Source organism: Podarcis cretensis (assembly GCF_951804945.1).
Source record: "Podarcis cretensis genome assembly, chromosome: 9".
NCBI lineage: Eukaryota > Metazoa > Chordata > Lepidosauria > Squamata > Lacertidae > Podarcis > Podarcis cretensis.
Genome location: NC_137178.1, coordinates 62,104,932 through 62,125,942, shown reverse-complemented (window position 1 = coordinate 62,125,942; position 21,011 = coordinate 62,104,932). Strand labels below are relative to the sequence as shown.

General features: G+C 44.3%; 2 protein-coding genes across 4 annotated transcripts in view; one reads left to right on the top strand and one right to left on the bottom strand.

Annotated features, from left to right (window-relative positions):
• The window catches only part of CWH43 (cell wall biogenesis 43 C-terminal homolog), a 46,934-nt gene extending 34,363 nt beyond the window's left edge, over positions 1 to 12,571 (bottom strand). The window contains exons 1-4 of one of the 3 annotated variants that reach the window (XM_079989708.1): positions 10,962 to 12,571; positions 9,824 to 10,892; positions 6,977 to 7,026; positions 1,066 to 1,160 (exon numbers count right to left, since the gene is read on the bottom strand). The gene's annotated coding sequence lies outside the window, so the exon portion shown is untranslated. Of the gene's footprint in view, positions 1 to 1,065; positions 1,161 to 6,976; positions 7,147 to 9,823 lie in introns of those variants that run through there. The other 2 variants (XR_013842136.1, XM_079989707.1) reach the window with 2 other exon arrangements.
• On the top strand, positions 4,607 to 18,732 carry OCIAD2 (OCIA domain containing 2). The gene is made up of 8 exons (XM_079989880.1): positions 4,607 to 4,817; positions 6,537 to 6,648; positions 9,546 to 9,636; positions 12,688 to 12,741; positions 14,491 to 14,538; positions 16,633 to 16,738; positions 17,265 to 17,351; positions 18,592 to 18,732. The coding sequence occupies exons 2-7, from the start codon at positions 6,589 to 6,591 to the stop codon at positions 17,344 to 17,346; spliced, it is 441 nt and encodes a 146-aa protein (XP_079846006.1). The 5' UTR covers positions 4,607 to 4,817; positions 6,537 to 6,588; the 3' UTR covers positions 17,347 to 17,351; positions 18,592 to 18,732.
• The last annotated feature ends 2,279 nt before the right edge of the window (positions 18,733 to 21,011 follow it).

The window sequence follows — 21,011 nt, the reverse complement described above, 5'->3', positions numbered from 1 at the left end:
TAGTTATTTATGCTTGGTGTGCATGTCATGAGAAGAAAAATGTCACACAGGGAGAGAAGAAAAAAAGTGAACGGGAAAACAATCGTAGGCCAAGAATATAGAACTATGTAATTCAAGGATGGCAAACTTGTGGTCTTCCAGACTTTGTTTGACTTCAAACCCCATCAGTCCCAATGGTCAGGGATGATAGGATTTGTAGTTCAGCAATGTCCAGAGCCTACAGATTCTCCATCCCTGATGTGTTTTGTTGAAACCAAACCAAGTCTAATGAGGAACGGTAGAGGGAGTTGGGTACGTTTAGACCAGGCATCCCCAACCTGCAGTCCTCCAGATGTTTTGGCCTACAACTCCCATGATCCCTAGCTAACAGGACCAGTGGTCAGGGATGATGGGAACTGTAGTCCAAAACATCTAGAGGGCCAAAGGTTGGGGGTGCCTGGTTTAGACTGTAAAAGAGTAGGCCAAGAAGAGATATGATAGGCATTGTCAAATATCTCAAGGGCTGTCACGTGTGCAAGAAGGAGCAAGCTTGTTTTCTCCTGGTCCCAAGGGTAGGATCCGTACCAATGGATTCAAGTTACAAGAAAGGAGATTCTGACTAAACACCAGGAAGAACTTTCCGACAGTAGGAGCTGTTAAGACAGTGGAATGGACTTCCATGGAAGGTGGTAGACTCTCCTTCCTTGGAAGTTTTCAAGCAGCGACTGGATGACCATCTGTCATGGATGTTTTCATTGAGATTTCTGCATTTCAGGGGGTTGGACTAGATGACCCTCAGAACCCAACTCTACAATTCTATGATTCTACAAAATCAGCATTTAATAAGTTTGCGTCTGTGCTAGCTAAATGCACCCGAGTACTTACTTATCTGCAATAGTATACTTTTTTTGGCAGTGCTCCAGCAGCTATAAAGCTCTTTCCCAGACAAGAGCTATTCATGGCACAGGGCACTAGAAAACACCTTTCACACCCTTTCGGACTGCAGTGAAAACATCAGAGTTTATTTCTGAGTAAATATGCATAGGATCAGGCAGCATGTCTATTAACGGGAAAACAGTACTATACCTTTGCAAGATTTGCTTCAGGGAGTGGAGCACAAGGCCAGCAGCTGCGCCAGTATTTGCTCTCTTGGATTATTAGCACTCCAGATTTGCCTGTAACTAAGGGAGAAATCAGGCTAAAGGCAAAACCAAACAAGTCAGGCGGACTAAGGTGTGTTTTTGTTTTCGAAAGGTTTGCACGCACTAAAGTTTGGAAGCCTTTCTCTGTATGTTTGCATAACTCCTCACCCTGCATCAAATTTCCTTTCAGCTGCCTATGAATTTCCCCTTCTGGAATAAGATTCCCTTCCCTATTTGTCCCTATTTAAAATTGAGTTTAAATCTTTAAAACGCAAGATGATCAATGCAATCGTCAGGACTGAAACACAGCTACGCAGCCTCAGAAAGTTATCCCAACAAGACAACATCAGGAAGAACTTTCTGTCAGTAAGAGCTGTTGGTCACTGGAACAGACTCCCACAAGGTGGCAGACGCTCCTTCCTTGGAGGTTTATAAGCAGAGATTGGATGGCCATCTGTCATGGATGCTTTAGATGAGATTCCTGCATTGGGGGGTTGGACTAGATGACCCTTAGAGTCCCTTCCAACTCTAAAATTCTATTATTCCATTACATCAGCATCTAATAAGTTTGTGTCTGTGGTAGCTACATGCACCCAATAACCTTCTTATTTGAAATACAGTCACATCTTGGGTTGAAGTAGCTTCGGGATAAGTATTTTTGGGTTGCGCGCTGCAGCAACCCAGAAGTAACGGAGTGTGTTACTTCCGGGTTTTGCAGCTCGCGCATGCGCAGACGGTCAAAATGGCATCATGCGCATGCGCAGAAGTGGCAAATCGCGACCCGCACACGCGGGTTGCGTTCACTTCTGGATGCAAATGGGGCTCCGGAACGGAAACCGGTCGCATCTAGAGGTACCACGGTAGTATACTTTTTTCTTTTTCTTTTTTGCAGCACTCCAGCAGCTATAAAGCTCTTTCCTGGAGTGGAGCTATTCAGGGCACAGGGCACCAGAACCCACCCTCACGGTCCCTTCCAACTAGGGTTGCCACCTTTGTTCTGGCAAAATACAGGACAGATCTTGGAGGTTGGGTGGGGGTGATTTGTTGTTGTTGTTGTTCATTTGGTGCTGAAGTGGCTTCAAAGCAATCCATTACCATCTATTGCGGCCTCACAGGATGGCCCCTCTGGGATTGGTCACATGCACACACAGGCACACAAAGTTGTAAATTTGTCTGAGCTTGGCTACAGATACATGACTTTGTTTTGCACCTTTCAATCACATGCATTTGGATATGATCCCTAACTTGGGAGGGGGGAGGGAGAGAGAGAGAGAGAGAGAGAGAGAGAGAGAGAGAGAGAGAGAAAGAAAGAAAGAAAGAAAGAATGCAGACTGACTCAGCTATACAGCTGCAAATAAAACATTTTAAGTGTGTTTTAAGTGCAATATACAATGTGACATTAGACGGCGATGGTAAGCCTTAGGGAAAATTCAATGTGTTTTTAAAAACACTTTTTTAAAAAAAGCATTTTCAGAATGGTTTTTATATGTGTGTAGATTCCACCCTGAAATTCAAAAGTGTTAACATTTTACATTGAGAGTAGAGTTGCCTCTCTTTTTTTGAAAACCCCTGAATTGTTGAGCTTCTTTTAGGAAAACCCAAAAATTACTGAGATTTTTAAAAGATTTCGCAATTGACGCTTGCCAAAGATCCAATACGAAGTGCTGCCTTTAGGAAATTGCCCCAGACATCAATTCTGTCTTTGAAATCCCATTTAACTGCAGCTCTTGTCCTAAATGGGATGTGGGTGGCGCTGTGGGTTAAACCACAGAGCCTAGGACTTGCCCATCAGAAGGTCAGCGGTTCGAATCCCCGCAATGGGGTGAACTCCCGTTGCTCAGTCCCTGCTCCTGCCAACCTAGCAGTTCGAAAGCACGTCAAAGTGCAAGTAGATAAATAGGTACCGCTCTGGCGGGAAGGTAAATGGCATTTTCGTGCGCTGCTCTGGTTCGCCAGAAGCGGCTTAGTCATGCTGGCCACATGACCCGGAAGCTGTATGCCGGCTCCCTCAGCCAATAAAGCGAGATGAGCGCCACAACCCCAGAGTCGGTCACGACTGGACCTAATGGTCAGGGGTCCCTTTACCTTGTCCTAAATGTGACAATTCCATGATTCGAAGGTAAAGCTTTGCTAGGGCAGGCAGGCATCACACATGCAATTTGGCCATCTTTGAAAAGTTGGGCACCCTTGTGCTAGGGAGTAAGTCCCAATGAACTTAACAGGGCATACCTCAGGAAAATTAAAAAAAAAACGCTCAACAGCTAACAGTTTCCTTAATAAAAGCGCAACAATTGTGGTGGTTTCCTTACATTGCTTGCGCAAAGAACGATTCTTCAGACACTTAATTTTGGTTTCTTCTTAAAAAGAAGCTTGACAACTCTGTGATGTTTTGAAAAGTGGCAACCATTGGTCAATTTTGGTTGGTTTCTGTGAGGGGGGGAGAAAGCACTCAACAATTGTGGCGGTTTCCTTAAAAAAAAAAACCTAAAAACTCGACAACTTTACTTTTTGCAATATGGACGCCCTATTCCGAGGGGTGGCTAACACCCCAGAGGACAGGATCACACTTCAAAACGACCTTGACAGATTAGAGAACTGGGCCAAAACAAACAAGATGAATTTAAACAGGGAGAAATGTAAAGTATTGCACTTGGGCAAAAAAATGAGAGGCACAAATACAAGATGGGTGACACCTGGCTTGAGAGCAGTACATGTGAAAAGGATCTAGGAGTCTTGGTTGACCACAAACTTGACATGAGCCAACAGTGTGACGCGGCAGCTAAAAAAGCCAATGCAATTCTGGGCTGCATCAATAGGAGTATAGCATCTAGATCAAGGGAAGTAATAGTGCCACTGTATTCTGCTCTGGTCAGACCTCACCTGGAGTACTGTGTCCAGTTCTGGGCACCACAGTTCAAGAAGGACACTGACAAACTGGAACGTGTCCAGAGGAGGGCAACCAATATGGTCAAAGGCCTGGAAACGATGCCTTATGAGGAATGGCTAAGGGAGCTGGGCATGTTTAGCCTGGAGAAGAGGAGGTTAAGGGGTGATATGATAGCCATGTTCAAATATATAGAAGGATGTCACATAGAGGAGGGAGAAAGGTTGTTTTCTGCTGCTCCAGAGAAGCGGACACGGAGCAATGGTTCCAAACTACAAGAAAGAAGATTCCACCTAAACATTAGGAAGAACTTCCTGACAGTAAGAGCTGTTCGACAGTGGAATTTGCTGCCAAGGAGTGTGGTGGAGTCTCCTTCTTTGGAGGTCTTTAAGCAGAGGCTTGACAACCATATGTCAGGAGTGCTCTGATGGTGTTTCCTGCTTGGCAGGGGGTTGGACTCGATGGCCCTTGTGGTCTCTTCCAACTCTATGGTTCTATGATATGAGGGGAGCCTTTCGCAGGAGCCGGGCGATGGTGTTGGAGACGCGTCGTGAAAGGAAGGAGGCGCGGAGAGCAGCAGTTTTCCCCAGTCTTTCCCTCGGTCCGCTCCGCTTTTCTGCTCCGGGCGCGGAGAAGGGAAAAGCTCCGCCTTCGGACGACACGGTTACCTAACAGGCGGGCGCCTTGCTTCGCCAAAGAGCGCGCGCGGAGGCCGGGCGAGGGAGGCGCCTGGGCCGGGAAGGACGGAGCAGCCCCGGGGCAGAGGCGCGGCGAGGAAGAGGGCAAAGGGTACGAGCGAAGGGCCTTGGCGGGTAAGGCTGCTGGGGGCGCCGGCGGGGTGGGCGAGAAGGGGCTGGGCGGTGGGTGGGGGTGCAGCGCTGGGCTTCCGAGCCCCCCGGCCAGGCTCTTTGGGTAATCATTTGTTTATTCGTTTTCAATTACAATCCAATCATAGCCTCATTAAAACAACGTCAGTTTTTATAACGCAATTATTCACGCCAGTCGTTCAAATGCCGAATTACAGAATTTAGATAAGGTGGGGGGGGGGAGACGTGCTAGAATTTTAAAAAAAATCTTTATTGAAAGTTCCAAAAAGTACACACAAAAAAGTACACAATTCTGTGTGCGCTAAACATGGCGAGACGTAAATAAAAGAGAAAGAGAACCCGTGCAGAAGGGAAAATAAAGGGGGGGGGCAGGGGAAACCCAAAACTGCATATTTTATAAGGTGGTTTTTGTACTTCACCAGATCTTAACCTATTACAGTATTTGTAAGAACGGGTTCCAAATATCATTGAATTTGTCCATGGCAAGTCTGCGTTTATGTGCAAGTTGTTCATAAGTTTTCTATCCAGTCGTAGAAGGCAGCCGCATTTTTATTTTTCCAATTCCCCGAATGTCCCACTTTTCTTTAGGATGTCCCTATTTTCACCAGAGAAGTGTTGGATGCTATAATTAAATTTAAAAATAAAAAGTTTTTTTAAAATTTTGTGATATATGTTGTGCTGGGGCAACCCAGTAAGATGTGTTGGGTATAAAAGTACCATTATCCTTATGGAATGGAACTGTCCCTATTTTCATCGGAGAAATGTCGAAGGGTATGCATCTTGTAATTTCTTGTTATTTTCATTACTTAATTTCTGAAACAAGAGTTGCACAGCTGCAAATTTGTCACATTGATACCACATCCAACTTCATGGAACTTGGAGTTGTTAGTGTGCATTGCGTAATGTACACATTAACTGGAAACAGGGTTGCAAATATTTTCTGACCCCACCCCCCCAAATTATTATTCTGTATGTTCCAGGCTGCATTAAAATGCAGCATTATAATGTTTGGGGGCAGGGCATGATCCTTGGCTCGAATTAAGCTTTATTGTACAGGATGGCTTTTCAATGAATTATGACTCATCATTTCTAAGCAGGTGGGGGTATGATTGTATGCATTTACTATTTGCGAAAATTCAGCCACATTCCCACGGAGCAGTTGAATTGTAGAGTTGGAAGGGACCCAGAAGATCATCTGGTCCAACCGCCTACAATGCAGGAATATGCAGCCATCCCATTCGAGAATCGAACCTTCAACCTTTTCATTATCAGGTCCAAACTCTAACCAACTGGCTCACGTTGGCTTACAAAATCAAAATGTGCTACAGTTACGCTTTCCAATGTCATAATAAAGGTGCAATAATGGGGGGGGGGGAGAATACATTTTTCATTGGCTATAACTGTCTCTTACTTCTGATTTCCTTTGGTAGGAGGGCCGTTGCTGAGGGGTCAAAAACACACGCCTTGCGTGCGGATAGTCCTAGATTTAACACCTTTCATTTCCAGTTAAAAATGGATCTCATACAATGGAGCTGGGAAGGGAAATCATGGAATGCTGCTGTCAATAAGAGTAGACTGTACTAAACTGATGGACCAATAGTCTCTAAGACAGCTTAACATGTCAATATGGTAAAAAGTAAACGTTTGTGAGGTTGCTTTTGAAATGCACGTTGCATTCTTCTTATAACTGTTCTTTTGTTTTAGGAAACTCACATTTTACCGGGGGTCATATTTGCTGGCAACATTATCAGGAGCTATGACTTCTGCCCCAGGTGATGATAAAGTTCAGGCCTCTTCAGTAGGACAAAAGAATCAGGTTTGTTCTTTCTATTTGGAATTATTATTATTATTATTATTATTATTATTATTATTATTATTTTACATACTAGCAGAGGCAAATCTGATGTAGTCTTGATTATCACGTGGAAACAAAAGGGGCTCTGCACTTCAACCTTTCCCTTTTCTAGTGCAAAAAGTGCTCCACATAATCTAGTGCAGGTCTAAGAATAAGGAGGAGGCAGGATAGCTCTGCCTCTCATGGAAAGTCGAAGATCCCACAAACCCTGGGGAGATTAAATAGGATTCAGCTTAATTTTATGCTGCTAGCAGTTAAAGAACTGTAGCTAATGATTCTCATATCTTACCTTGCACATATTTTTGGCTCAAAGTAAATAGATGGAAACATAATCTGCACCTGCGAGGGGAAAGGGGAAGATGAAATTATGTAGCATCTGAACAAAAAGGGACTTTAAAAAGAAACCCTTTAAAGCAGGGGTGACGGTGGGAGTCTGTGGGTTTCCTGATGTTGTTGAACTGTCAGTGCTAAAGGATGATAATAGAATTGTAGAGTTGGGGATCATCTAGTCCAGCCCCCTGCAGTGTGGGAATCTGAACTGAACATAGATGACAGGTGGCCATCTAACCTCTGCTTAGAAACCTCCAAGAAAGGATACCCGCAGGACCACACATTTCCCCTCCATTACAGTGGTACCTCGGGTTACAGACACTTCAGGTTACAGACGCTTCAGGTTACAGACTCTGCTATTCCAGAAATTTTACCTCCGGTTAAGAACTTTGCTTCAGGATGAGAACAGCGGCGGCAGCGGGAGGCCCCCTTAGCTAAAGTGATACCTCAAGTTAAGAACAGTTTCAGGTTAAGAATGGACCTCCAGAATGAATTCTTAACCCGAGGTACCACTGTCTTAGCACCATTCATTTCTGCTGCATTTTAAACTTCATAGCACCTGTGAATTGCACATTAATCACAAACAAGTACCGTATTTTTCCTTCTATAACACGCAGATTTTTTTCTCCTAAAAAGGAAGGGGAAATGTCTGTGCGTGTTATTGAGCGAATGTGTGGTCCCTGGAGCCAAATAGTGCAAGGGGAGGCAAAAAAAAGCAGGCAAAAATCAAATCGCGCGTCTCCTAGAAGGGAAACTTGAAAAGAGGAAGCGGCTGCTTTCCGGCATTCTGCCTCAGGGTCTTACTGCCCACCCACCTCTGTTTCCTTGCTGTGTTTGCTCAAACGGAACAAAGAGCAGGGAAAGCCCCTCCCCTCCAGGCAAGCAGAGGGGAAAGCTGAAAACATGCAGGAGGGAGAGAGAGAGAGAGAGAGAGAGAGTGCGAGCTGGCTGGCTTGGGTGGGTAGGTGAGGAAAAACTTTTGCCTTCCTTTCCTCCCTACCCCTCTCCTGCATTCTTAGCCAGCTGCTTCTCTGCACACCCCTCTCCTGCTCCTTGTCCCTTCTGTGTTTTTCCTTCCCTCCCCACTTAAAATGTGGTTAAAAAGCATGGATCCACATGGATCCTCATGATCTTTGCATTGGGTCAGCCCAAATTCACCATCAGATCACATAGCATGTCCATGGCTACAGCCTGCCCCCCAAAAATCACGCACCCACTGTTGCCTGGGGCTGCAATGGTGCAAAAATGTGGTTAAAAAGCATGGATCCACATGGATCCTAAGGATCTTTGCATTGGGTCAGCCCAAATTCACCATCAGATCACATAGCATGTCCATGGCTACAGCCTGCCCCCCAAAAATCACGCACCCACTGTTGCCTGGGGCTGCAGTGGTGCAAAAACGTGGTTAAAAAGCATGGATCTACATGGATCCTCAGGATCTTTGCATTGGGTCAGCCCAAATTCACCATCAGATCACATAACATGTCCATGGCTACAGCCTGCCCCCCAAAAACCACACACCCACTGTTGCCTGGGGCTGCAATGGTGCAAAACCTGGTTAAAAAGCATGGATCTACATGGATCCTCAGGATCTTTGCATTCAGTCACCCCAAATTCACCATCAGATCACATAGCATGTCCATGGTTACAGCCTGCCCCCCAAAAATCACGCACCCACTGTTGCCTGGGGCTGCAATGGTGCAAAAACGTGGTTACAAAACATGGATCCACATGGATCCTCAGGATATTTGCATTGGGTCAGCCCAAATTCACCATCAGAGCACATAGCATGTCCATGGCTACAGCCTGCCCCCCCAAAATCACGCACCCACTGTTGCCTGGGGCTGCAATGGTGCAAAAACGTGGTTACAAAACATGGATCCACATGGATCCTCAGGATCTTTGCATTGGGTCAGCCCAAATTCACCATCAGAGCACATAGCATGTCCATGGCTACAGCCTGCCCCCAAAAAATCACGCACCCACTGTTGCCTGGGGCTGCAATGGTGCAAAAACGTGGTTACAAAGCATGGATCCACAGGGATTCTCAGGATTTTTGCATTGGGTCACCCCAAATTCACCATCAGATCACATGTCTGTGGCCACAGCATGAAGCACAAAATGATACATCCACTGTTTCATTCAGAATGTTTTTTCCCTTGTTTTCCTCCTCTAAAAACGATGTGCGTGTTATGGTCAGGTGCGTGTTATAGAGCGAAAAATACGGTACATTATAGTCAGAGTGCACCATCGAGTATTAAAGCTTGATCATTTCATTTTGACATTGCATGCTTGATAGTATTGCTAACGACAATGGTAGGATATTTCTAACATTTTTGTGCTATCTGGAAAAGCGAAATGTTTTCCTCTCTGTCTATTTTTAAACTTTTTTTGTTGAATTAAAAAAAAATTATGGAAGCCAAAGATAATGAAATAAACGGCAGACAATAGATGATTTATACTCTTAAGGAGTGAGAGGAGGGTAAACCATATTTTTCTTATAAAAGTGTTCATGTTTTTATTTTAAGAGCCAGCTCCCTTGTCCAATCTCAAATCTTAATTCTGATGAATTTGTAGAGATTCGTCGTCAATGTAAAGAGGAAAGCTTCTGGTATAGAGGTAGGTCTATTTGTTTTTAATGCAATGCAAAATATAATTGCATTGGTTTTTTGTTGCAGGGTGTTGTCTACCTTACAGCATTTGTTTCAATGTTTTATATCTTGTTTGAGAAATACTACTACTAGGCCTGCTTGGAACATCCTTCTGTTTCACAGCATTTGAATCCAAAACCTGCTGGTTTTCTTACTGGTAACATTAAGCAGACGTGAGAAAGATCATTTTCAATAGCTGCATTCAGAAGTAGTAATAAATGATGGCTTATTGTCATTAGAATAAGGCTAGGCTAGCCTTGGGCTTGTGCACTCCTGTTCCACTCTCATTTTAAACACTGCAAATACACCATTCAAAAATTTGCAGCCGTTTTTGACTAACCACTGTTTAGTATTACATATGAAGCCTAAATTGTAGTTAACCCTCACTGTGGTTTATCAAAACAAGCCAGCTTCCTAAACCAAGGTTTGAACTTGACTTGTTTCAGTGAACCATAGTTTGTTTATTGCTTCATTTTTTATTTATTAAAAAAGCCCTGAAAGTGGATGATAATGATGATGATGATGATGATAATAATAATAATAATAATAATAATAATAATACCCTGCCCATCTGGCTGGGTTTCCCTAGCCACTCTGGGCGGCTTCCAACAAAAGATTAAAAATTCATTAAAACATCAGTCATTAAAAACTTCCCTAAACAGGGCTGCCTTCAGATGTTTTCTAAACGTCAGATAGTTGTTTATTTCTTTGACATATGATGGGAGGGCGTTCCCCAGGGCAGGCACCACTACTGAGAAGGCCCTCTGCCTGGTTCCCTGTAACTTCACTTCTCGCAGTGAGGGAATCGCCAGAAGGCCCTCGGAGCTGGACCTCAGTGTCTGGGCTGAACTATGGAGGTGGAGGCACTCCTTCAGGTGTACTGGGCCGAGGCCATTTAGGGCTTTAAAGGTCAGCACTAACACTTTGAATTGTGCTCGGAAACGTACTGTGAGCCAATGTGGGTCTTTCAAGACCAGTGTATCTCGGCGGCCACTCCCAGTCACCAGTCTAGCTGCCCCATTCTGGATTAGTTGTAGTTTTTGAGTCACCTTCAAAGATAGCCCCGTGTAGAGTGCATTGCAGTAGTCCAAGTGGGAGATAACTAGAGCGTGTATCACTCTGGTGAGACACTCCGCAGGCAGGTAGGGTCTCAGCCTGTGTACCAGATGGAGCTGGTAGAATCTGCCCCGGACACAGAGTTAACCTGCGCCTCTCCATGGACAGCTATGAGTCCAAATTGACCCCCTGGCTGTGCACCTGCTCCTTCGGGGGCACAGTTGCCCCATTCAGGACCAGGGAGTCCCCCACACCCACCGCCCCATCCCCCCAAAACAGTACTTCCGTCTTGTCACGATTCAACTTCAATCCGTTAGCCGCCATCCACCCTCCAACCCCTCCAGACACTCACACAGGACCGTCACTGCCTTCACTGGTTCCGATTTGAAAGAGAGATAGAGCTGGGTATCATCCGCATACTAATGAACACTGAGCCCAAACCACCTGATGATCTCTCCCAGTGGCTTCATGTAGATGTTAAAAAGCATGGAGGAGAGGACAGAACCCTGAGGCACCCCACAAGTGAGAGCCCAGGGGCCTGAACCCTCATCCCCCAACACCACTTTCTGGACACGGCCCAGGAGGAAGGAGCGGAACCATTGTATAACAGTGCACCCTGCTCCTCTGGATAGTCCAGAAGAATGTTACGGTCGATGGTATCAAAGGCCGCTGAGAGATCCAGCAGAACTGGGAAACAGCTTTCACCTTTGTCCCTAGCCCACCGGAGATCATCAACCAGCATGACCAAGGCAGTTTCAGTATATATATAAAAAAGTTAAGAATTACTGCAGTTTGTCCAGGTTCAGACAGAACACTAAATTGTAGTTATTTAAAAGTGGAAATTAAAAACTGCTTCTCCTTGTAGCTGTGCTAGGAGTGCATGAGCTCAAGTTTTATCATTATATCTGATCACAGTTAATGGCCATGTTTTCATAATCATAATCTCAGTTAAATGACTTGAGATATGATCAAGCCCTTTGACCATAGTCTGAAGGTTTAAGATCCTGGCTTGTTTTGATGCTGATAAGCCTAGTTTCCTTGTTCAGATGACATGGGAAATTATAATTAATTGGAGCCTTACTACAAAGGGAGGCTGCATGTGTGGGCAAAATACTTGTTTATTTCTCAGCATAATAAGCTGAGATATGGTGTACAAACTAGACTGAAATCTTTGAGTATATCGGGCTTGTAACATCCGTTTGCTGCATCACTTGTGGTTTGTGAAGAATCTGATCTTAAAAGTTGTTTTTCTTTAGTCCACAAATGTAGCATCCAAATTACCTTGTGTGAGCATGTATGATGGTTAATGTTTTTATGGGCTATTGATTTTATGGACTTTTTATTGTTGCAAAGCTGGTGATTTCTTTGTTCCTTCCTTTGTCCACCCAGGCTACAGCCCACCTAAGTCTACACATGAGTGTCTTCTCTATGTGTTAAAGATGCATATCTGGAACCACACGTGTATTGTGCTCATCCAGCCCCTTGAACTAGATCAGGGGTCTCTCACTGTTTCTGGGCTACAACTCCCATCATCCCTAGCTAGCAGGACCAGTGGTCAAGGATGATGGGAATTTTAGTCCCAAAACAGCAGAAGACCCAAGTTTGGGAAACGCTGAACTAGATGGATACATGTCACCAATTTGTTGCACAGTGGTGCTCAAAACTGGAGTTGCAGCAAGGCTATTGTACTTATTTAGCAGATATTAAATGTGGAAGCTGCCAGTAAGCACAGAAAATGAAAATATTAACTGTATAGCAGTGCAGAGTATAAAACCCAGTATTCGGCAAAGTCAGCACTTCAGAATTCCAGCTTCAGATTTTCTAATTTGCTCTTTTCATATTTTTTTTTTTTAGAACAAGCGAAATAGTTGTTATACCACATTTTAACGACACTATGTAGGGTGGGCGGGAGATGCATCTGAATTTATGCAAAGGCTATAATTGCTTGTTTCATTGTATGCAGCTCTCCCTCTGTCACTGGGAGGAATGCTAATCACTCAAGGATTACTTGCCAATGGTAAGTAGCTTTTTTCTTTCTTCAATGTAAAAACAAACAAACACACGGACAGTTTTTAGAGCCACCAGTCAATCACTGCTAAAGCTTGGTAAATGCTGAGGGAAAAACCCAGAATAGATCTTGTGGTGGAAATCTCAGTCTGGGTGCTGTTTCAACTCTTAGGTCTCAATATATTCAACAGGTGATGTGAAATATATGGTGGCTCTTACGCATTGTGTAGAGGCGAGCCCAGACTTGCCACTGGGTACATTTCTCTGTTTTATGTACCGTATTTTTCGCTCCATAAGACACTTTCCCCCTCTTAAAATCTAAGGGAAAATGTCTGTGCGTCTTATGGAGCAAATGTGTGGTCCCTGGGGCTGGGGGGGGCTTTCCCCTCCGCCAGCCCCACAAGCTGCTCCCCGGGGCTGGCAGTGAGGGAAGCTTGGCTTTCCCCACCGCCAGCCCCACAAGCTCAGGGAGCGGCAGAAAGGCTGCTCCCCGACCTGCTCTTTGGGACTGGTGGTGGCTTTCCCCAAAGAGCAGGTTGGGGAGCAGTGGAAAGGCTGCTCCCCGAGCTTGTGGGGCTGGTGGTGGGGGAAAGCCACGCTTCCCCCACCGCCAGCCCCGGGAAGCAGCGGGAAGGCTGTGCGCAGCCTTTCCGCTGCTCCCCAACCTGCTCTTTGGGTCGAGCGGGAGCCTTCATCCCGCTGCCCTGGGGAGGCTTCGCACGGCTATCCCTGGCTTTTGCGGGAGGTGGGGGAAGGGACAGAGTGAGGCTCTCTCACTTCCCCCACCTCCCGCAAAAGCCCCCAAGAGCCGCATTTTTTTTCTTGATTCCCCCCTCCCCCCCAAAAAAGTAGGTGCGCCTTATGGTCAGGTGCGCCTTATGGAGTGAAAAATACGGTATGTTCAACAATGGCTTCCTGATTAAGAGTGCTTCTGTGTATTTATCAGTGGCTGCTAGCCATGATAGCTGTGCTTTGCCATCATGGTCAGGGGCAGTAATGTTCCAGCATAACAATTACTGGAAACTGCCGAGTGGGAGAGTGTTATTGTGCTCAGGTCCTGCTTGTGGGTTTCCTAACAAGCATCTGGTTGGCCGTTGTGAGAACAAGACGCTGGAGTAGATGGGCCATTGGCTTGATACAGCCTGCTGTTCTTACATTTAGGTATTCTCCTAAAATATAATGTGGGGTTGTTGTTGGTTGGTTGGGGTTTTGTTTTTGCAAGACTTGTGAAATGTGCTGCCTTGGCTGAGCATGGTGGCATGTTAATTTAATGCTATGGAAAGGAAGTAAGTTTTCTTACGGGGTAAAAATAGTTTTCACATTTTTATTTTTATTTTGCTCACAGCCTTCTAGATATTACCGTATTTTTCGCTCTATAACACACACCCGACCATAACACGCACGTAGTTTTTAGAGGAGGAAAATCCGTAGGAATGCCACCCGTAGGCATTCCCTCCATAACACGCACAGACATTTGCCCTTACTTTCTAGGAGGAAAAAAGTGAGTGTTATGGTGCAAAAAATACGGTAATTATTTCAAATGGGATTACTTGAGAATCAAAGTTATAACTGGAAATTATAATGGGAGCACTTGATATGTTTAAAGCGGGAAGTATAATAATAATAATAATAATAATAATAATAATAATAATAATAATAATAATAAGGCTTCAATATATTTCATGGAAGAACTGCACAACTGTTGTGTCATCAAATGACGGTCTAAAAGGCTTTTCCTAATAACTGCATTTTATTCCAGGTGTTCTCAAACCAAGCCCTAAATTTGGATCACTCCCTAAATTGGCAAGTAAGTCCAAAAACTCTTTTTCTTTAAACAGAAAAAGTGAGAACTGGCCATTGTAATTATGCTGGAATGCTGCCACGCTCGCATGATAAGTTTGGGCATGTGTGGAATCTAGTATAGCTTCTGGCTTCCCGAGTGTCAATTTTCAGCATTTAAATTAAAGCCGTTTTGTAGACCTCATGACTGCAGAGAGAGCTTTGGAATCATGCGGTTGTTTCTGAAGGTTCTGTATTAGGCTGTAACTTTATTCTGATCACTTTTATATAGTATGTAATCATTAATTACTATAGTTAGGGTTTTATCAAAACAATAGAGCAGGAAGGATATTCAAGTCCAATCCTGCTGCGACTCGGGAACATCTGCTTAAGTAAACCTGTGCAGACCACACCTTGGTACACAACTGAAATGTTACTGTGGAGCTAGAGTGTCACTCCTAGAAGCTGTCAGCATGCAATGGCTTCAACTGGCTGGCTGAACCAGGTAAGGGTAGCCGATGGGTCTCAAACCCTGGCAAGTTAGGGACTTTCCCCTGCATGTGAACACAGGCTCCAGTGGATTGAGAAGCATACCTTCTGGAGAAGAAAAGGCCAAGGAGAAAATCCTACGCAATCCAGAGTGGAGTCCCTAAGACGGTTGGGTGGCACCTGTTATGCCACCTCCTGGCAACTCCTACAGCCAAGCTGGTGGCAAACATACTACTCTGCTTTCCTTTGGACCACATCAGTGAGGCCAAGAGGCAGCCTAGGGCCTCCATACACACTGCCCATGCTTGCACCCCAGAGGCTACTTCGGTGCTGGCAATGCAGTGGTTTGGCTTTACCCGCATGGCACACTCCGTTGTTTCCCGAGGCAGATGGATGCCAACAGAGTAGGGAGCCCCAGTCCTGTGGGCTAAATGCAGGCCTCCGGGACTATCGCCAGGCCATTCCCCTCATTGGGCCCTGCTCTACACCCTCCTCTTGCTTGGCTGGAAAGTGTCTGTGGGGAGGTGTGGGGTTATGTAGGTCTGGGTTTGTGTGGCTGGAATATGGCTTGCGGAACAAATCTTAAGTGTCATGCCCATTGCCTTGCCCACTTGGTTGCCTGTGGACCCATGTGACCTCTGGAAAGTTGCCTAGGAGAGAAAGTGGCTCAGGTTGAAAAAGAATCCCCGCTTCTGCTGGAGGGTCACTCTCTTTAGGTGACTGAAGCAAGCAAGTGAGCAGAGTGAAGTGGAAGCCAGTGCTACTGCAGTGGAAAACAAATAACATGTCATGGACTGGCTGGACACAGAGTAATGGTGGGGAGGAAGCAGCTGGGGAGCCACCAAGGGAAGAAGGCTCAGAGCCCAGGGATTGGTGGTGGAACAATGAGTGGTCAGAGGGAGAAGACCGGGAGGGGGAGGTATCAGAAGAGGAAGGGGTAATAGGGCTTAGTGAGCTGGGTGAGTCTGTGGCCAAGACAAGTCCAGAATTGGAGGCAGAAGCTGATGCAGGAGTTTCACAAACTTCCTTGGACTCCTTCCACTGTACAAGTAAACTAAATTCCCTCTGCCATTTGGTGTCCCCAACTTGGTACCAGCCATCTGGTCTATGGGTGAACATATTGAGATCCTCCTTTGTAGCAGAACGTGTGCTGCCTGCTGCTGCCTGTAAGGAGCCATGGATTGTGACTTTAATCATTCACTGATATTAAAAAAGTAATAGAGTAGGCTATTTTAAACTCTCCACCAAACACAGTGAAGCGATATCTCTTTCTGGGTTTCCTGCTTTCCCAGATCAGTGTGGATTAGCAAGGCAAAATATCTGATCTGGATAATACAGTGGTACCTCTGGTTATGTACTTAATTCGTTCCGGAGGTCTGTTCTTAACCTGAAACTGTTCTTAATCTGAAGCACCACTTTAGCTAATGGGGCCTGCTGCGCTGCTGTCACACAATTTCTGTTCTCATCCTGAAGCAAAGTTCTTAACCCGAGGTATTATTTCTGGGTTAGCAGAGTCTGCAACCTGAAGCTTATGTAACCCGAGGTACCACTGTACTTTTCAAAGCCTGTATTACTTGTGAATACCTTTATATCTGATTTCTACATCTGACAACAATTTGATCTCTCTCTGCAGTTGCTGGTGCCCTGGGCTATGGTATTGGGACAATGTCATACATAAGAACCTGTCAGAAGAAGTTTGAAAGCGCTGGTCTTAAACCGTTTGGTCCCGGATGGAAAAGGTCTGTTTGGAATAAATACAGACAAGTGACTCTTGGGTTGTATCAAGGAACCTTGTGATAAGAGCACTGTTGAAAAACCACTCTTCTAGGTCACAAAGGCTCTACAAAAATCTCAGTGATTTCCCATTTCCTCTGCACATCTGAACTGGAGGGGGTGAGAGGCCTCTAGAACAGCTTTGAAAGTGCACAGTGAGAAATATTGCCTGCTGTCTCCCCTCCTATTAGTGGGAGTATCCATTGGATCAAAGGCCCTTCCTTTCACAGAAAGGAATAGAACTGCCTATCTGCACCACGCTAGAATTGTGACCATGTCTTATCAATTTATATCAAGCACTTTATCCTTCTGCATGTAGCTAGATCATGTGCAAATTACTGTGTGGAAAACAGGGCAGCTGACATTTTTGGTGCATTGGGACCCAGGGTGGAGGTGGAAGTGTCAGGTGCAAAGCCCCATGTGAAGATCTCTTGATTTGGGAAGAATCTTGTGTAACGTTAACTCCTCTCCCCCCTTCTCCTAATGTTTTAGGCACTGTCCTCATGTCTGCAACGAATGCAAAGCTAAGTTTGAATCAAGTGCATCAGAAAAACCAGATCCTTCTGCTTCTTAAAACAGGTAGACACAGCTTTGTAGTTTTCACAAGATTTTGGTTGCTTTTTGAAATATATCAGTATCTTCGAAATCAGTCACTATAAACAATGGAAAGAGTTATGATCTTGCTTACTGCCGCATCAGGTTTAGTAAGAGGTAAAAAACTTGACTATTGTTGGCATCTTGGTTGTAGGGTGGTGGGCAGGTCAGAAATAGCACTTTCTTCTCCTTCAGATTATTAAGTGTGCTTATCTTCATCTCTCTGTTTTATTCCCTCCCCACGCTGCTTGCCTATTTGTATTTTCTTGGCTAGCTCTGAGGAATTATGACTCACTATGTTAATGATAAAATGCAACAGAGGGGTAAACTCCTCCCTGGCTTTCACTGCCAAGTATTCTCTCTGACCTTAGTCTCAGTTTAACAGCAGATTTAGACAAAATGGAAGTGAGGCTGGTAGGTGCTGTCACTTCCATGCTCATTAGTATGGTTTTTATCATTAAAAGAGAATTGTGCTGCATCTGTGGCCAGCATTTCAAGTCTCTTCCAAAACGGCGTTCTAAATGTGGCTCTTCTTCAGCAACAACTGCAGCTGCTGCTTTAACACATACATGAAGATTAGCTTAGAATATGGCCCAGGGTATATGGTCTGAAGGGACATGACTCTACCATCTTGCTAGAGCTAAGTCAGTCTAGGTCTGGTTGGTGCCTTCATGGGAGACCACTTGGGAACTAAATATAGGATACCTTGGGTTCCAGGATGAAAGAGAGGTGGTAGATAAATGTAAAACGAATTTAAATAATTTAATATTGAAAACCAAGGTGCAGCTTCCAATTGGTTGCAGGAGCTTCCTGCACTCAATCGGAAGCCGCATCGGACGTTCAGCTTCCGAAAAGTGTTTGCAAACCGGAACACTCACTTCTGGGTTTGTGGCGTTCAGGAGCCGATTTGTTCAGGAGTCAAGCCATTCCGACTACCAAGGAACCACTGTACATTGTTTGCTTCACCAGTCATGTAGGTAGTTTTCAAAACCAAGAGTGTTGTATATTTAGCAAAATGCTACATTTAGCAAAATGCTACATTTATTAGATTAACCAATTTATGTATTTTTGAACCATAGGCTGCACGGTGTTTTACTACTTGAAGTCCATTAGATCAACTACTACTGCTTGACTGGGGGGCGGGGGGAATCCCCAACATTAAGCTAGGTCACACCTTGTCCTCCAAAGGGGCTGAATGCCTTTAACCAATACTTTTTCATTTCAGATAATGTGGAAGAAAGCATTTTGTAATGGTACCTGTTCTACACGACGACTGCAATTCTGAAAAACCTGCTTTCACTCAAAATTCTTTGTACGTTTAACATGATTTTTTTTTAAAAAAAAAATAAAAGTTACTTTGATGTTTCGTTTGTCACAAGTTCTGGAACACTAAACTGAAGATGAAAGCTAGAGGCTGTGACAACTTGCAACAGCATCACTGTCACTGCAGTGCTTTCAGGTTTGCACCTTAGCAGTGCAGTTCAGAGTATTTGTCAAACAGCAAAACTTGGTAAGAGGTTTGAGCTTATTCAGCATATGTTCTGTAATGGAAGTATATGAGTTGTCAAATTGAATCCATTACAGTGGTACCTTCATTCTCAAACTTAATCCATTCCGGGAGTCTGTTCCAAAACCAAAGCGTTCCAAAACCAAGGCACACTTTCCCATAGAAAGTAATGCAAAACGGATTAATCAGTTCCAGACTTTTAAAAACAACCCCTAAAACAGCAATTCAACATGAATTTTACTATCTAACGAGACCATTGATCCATAAAATGAAAGCAATAATCAATGTACTGTACTATAAAATAAAACAGTATTGTAGATGATAAAAATTAAAATTAATTTTTTTCTTACATGCACTGATGATAGTCATTGTTTGGATGGGGGGCTTTTATCCATTTCCACAGTCACACAATCAATCGGTAGCTGAACTGGGTTCCACACAGTCACAAAAACAAATTAACAGAAAAAGCCTCAAAAATAAAAACACAACATAAATAGCAAAAACAAAAGCACCGAACTTAATCCATTCTGGAAGTCCGTTTGACTTCCAAAATGTTCAAAAACCAAGCCACAGCTTCTGATTGGTGCAGGCACCTGGAAACAATAGCCGATAGCTGCATCGGATGTTCGGCTTCCGAAAAACGTATGAAAACCAGAACACTCACTTCCGGGTTTTTGACGTTTGGGAACCAAGTACCAAGGCGATTTGAGAACCAAGGTACCACTGTAGTATATTGCTAATATAAATATCCTTAGGGCAAGACTGCAAATGAAGAGATTTGCTTTTGCATATGCAGTGTAGATATGCTCAGTTGACAGTTGTTCATAGTGGAGAAAACTAGAAAATTGTATTATTAGTAAACTATGCACTGATTTAGGAGAGGATATTACCTCTGATAGTTCCTGCCAAGCTAGCAGCTCGAAAGCACGCCAAAAAGTGCAAGTAGATAAATAGGTTCGGCTCCGGTGGGAAGGTAAACAACGTTTCCGTGTGCTTCTCTGGTTTCGGTATTCCGTTGCACCAGAAGCAGCTTAGTCATGCTGGTCACATGACCAGGAAAAACTGTTTGTAGACAAACGCCGGCTCCCTTGGCCTGTAAAGCAAGATGAACACCGCAACCCCAGAGTCGTCTGCTACTGGACTTAACTGTCAGGGGTCCTTTACCTTTTTTATTGCCTCTGATAAAAAGGGGGATCATGGTATATAATCATCATCATCATTCCACATAGCCTTTGTGAATCACTACAGCCTTGAAAACGTGTTGTAAGAGACAGCAAGGCAGCCTAGAAGTATTTTAAATAAATAAATATGTAACATCAACACATTTCAAAATCTCTTTTACTTAATTTCTGGACCTGATATTCTCAAAAGTAAATTTTGATTCATTTAGCTTTAGGTACATGATTTAGCCTACTATAAGGTCTTCCTCTCCTGTACGGATATTGTGTTTGAATCCAATATAGAATATAATGGGAATGAATATATTTATGCTAGACTTGCTGGTGGCTTTTACCAGGACTGCAATATTTAAATGTAAGGGTTTAATAAACCCTGCTTATAAAGCCTCTCGCATACAGGAGTAATGCTTTTTCTAAGACAGCCTTCTCCAGACTGATGCTCCAGATATTTTAGACAACTACGATGCCATTGGCTCCCAGTACGTTTCCGAGCACAATTCAAAGTGGTGCTGAGCTTTAAAGCCCTAAACGGCCTCGGTCCAGTATACCTGAAGGAGCGTCTCCACCCCCATCATTCTGCCCGGACGCTGAGGTCCAGTGCTGAGGGCCTTCTGGCGGTTCCCTCATTGCGAGAAGCAAAGCTACAGGGAACCAGGCAGAGGGCCTTCTTGGTAGTGGCGCCCGCCCTGTGGAACGCCCTTCCAGCAGATGTCAAAGCGATAAACAACTACCTGACATTCAGAAGACATCTTAAGACATCAGGGAATTTTTAACGTGTGATATTTTACTGTATTTTTGGTTTCTATGGAAGCCGCCCAGAGTGGCTGGGGAGGCCCAGCCTGATGGGCGGGGTATAAATAATAAATTATTATTATTATTATCAGTCCTAGCTATCATGACCACAGCTATAGTCAAAACATCTGGAGGACACAAGTTTGGTGAAGGCTGCTTGATTTCTGG

What these genes read in the sequence shown, in the direction of transcription:
- OCIAD2 (XM_079989880.1), top strand. Translation starts at nt 6,589, where the DNA reads ATGACTTCTGCCCCAGGTGATGATAAAGTTCAGGCCTCTTCAGTAGGA. An exon ending in CAGTAGGACAAAAGAATCAG is followed by an intron (nt 6,649 to 9,545) that starts GTTTGTTCTTTC and finishes TTTTATTTTAAG; the next exon opens with AGCCAGCTCCCTTGTCCAAT. An exon ending in TTTGGTCCCGGATGGAAAAG is followed by an intron (nt 16,739 to 17,264) that starts GTCTGTTTGGAA and finishes CTAATGTTTTAG; the next exon opens with GCACTGTCCTCATGTCTGCA.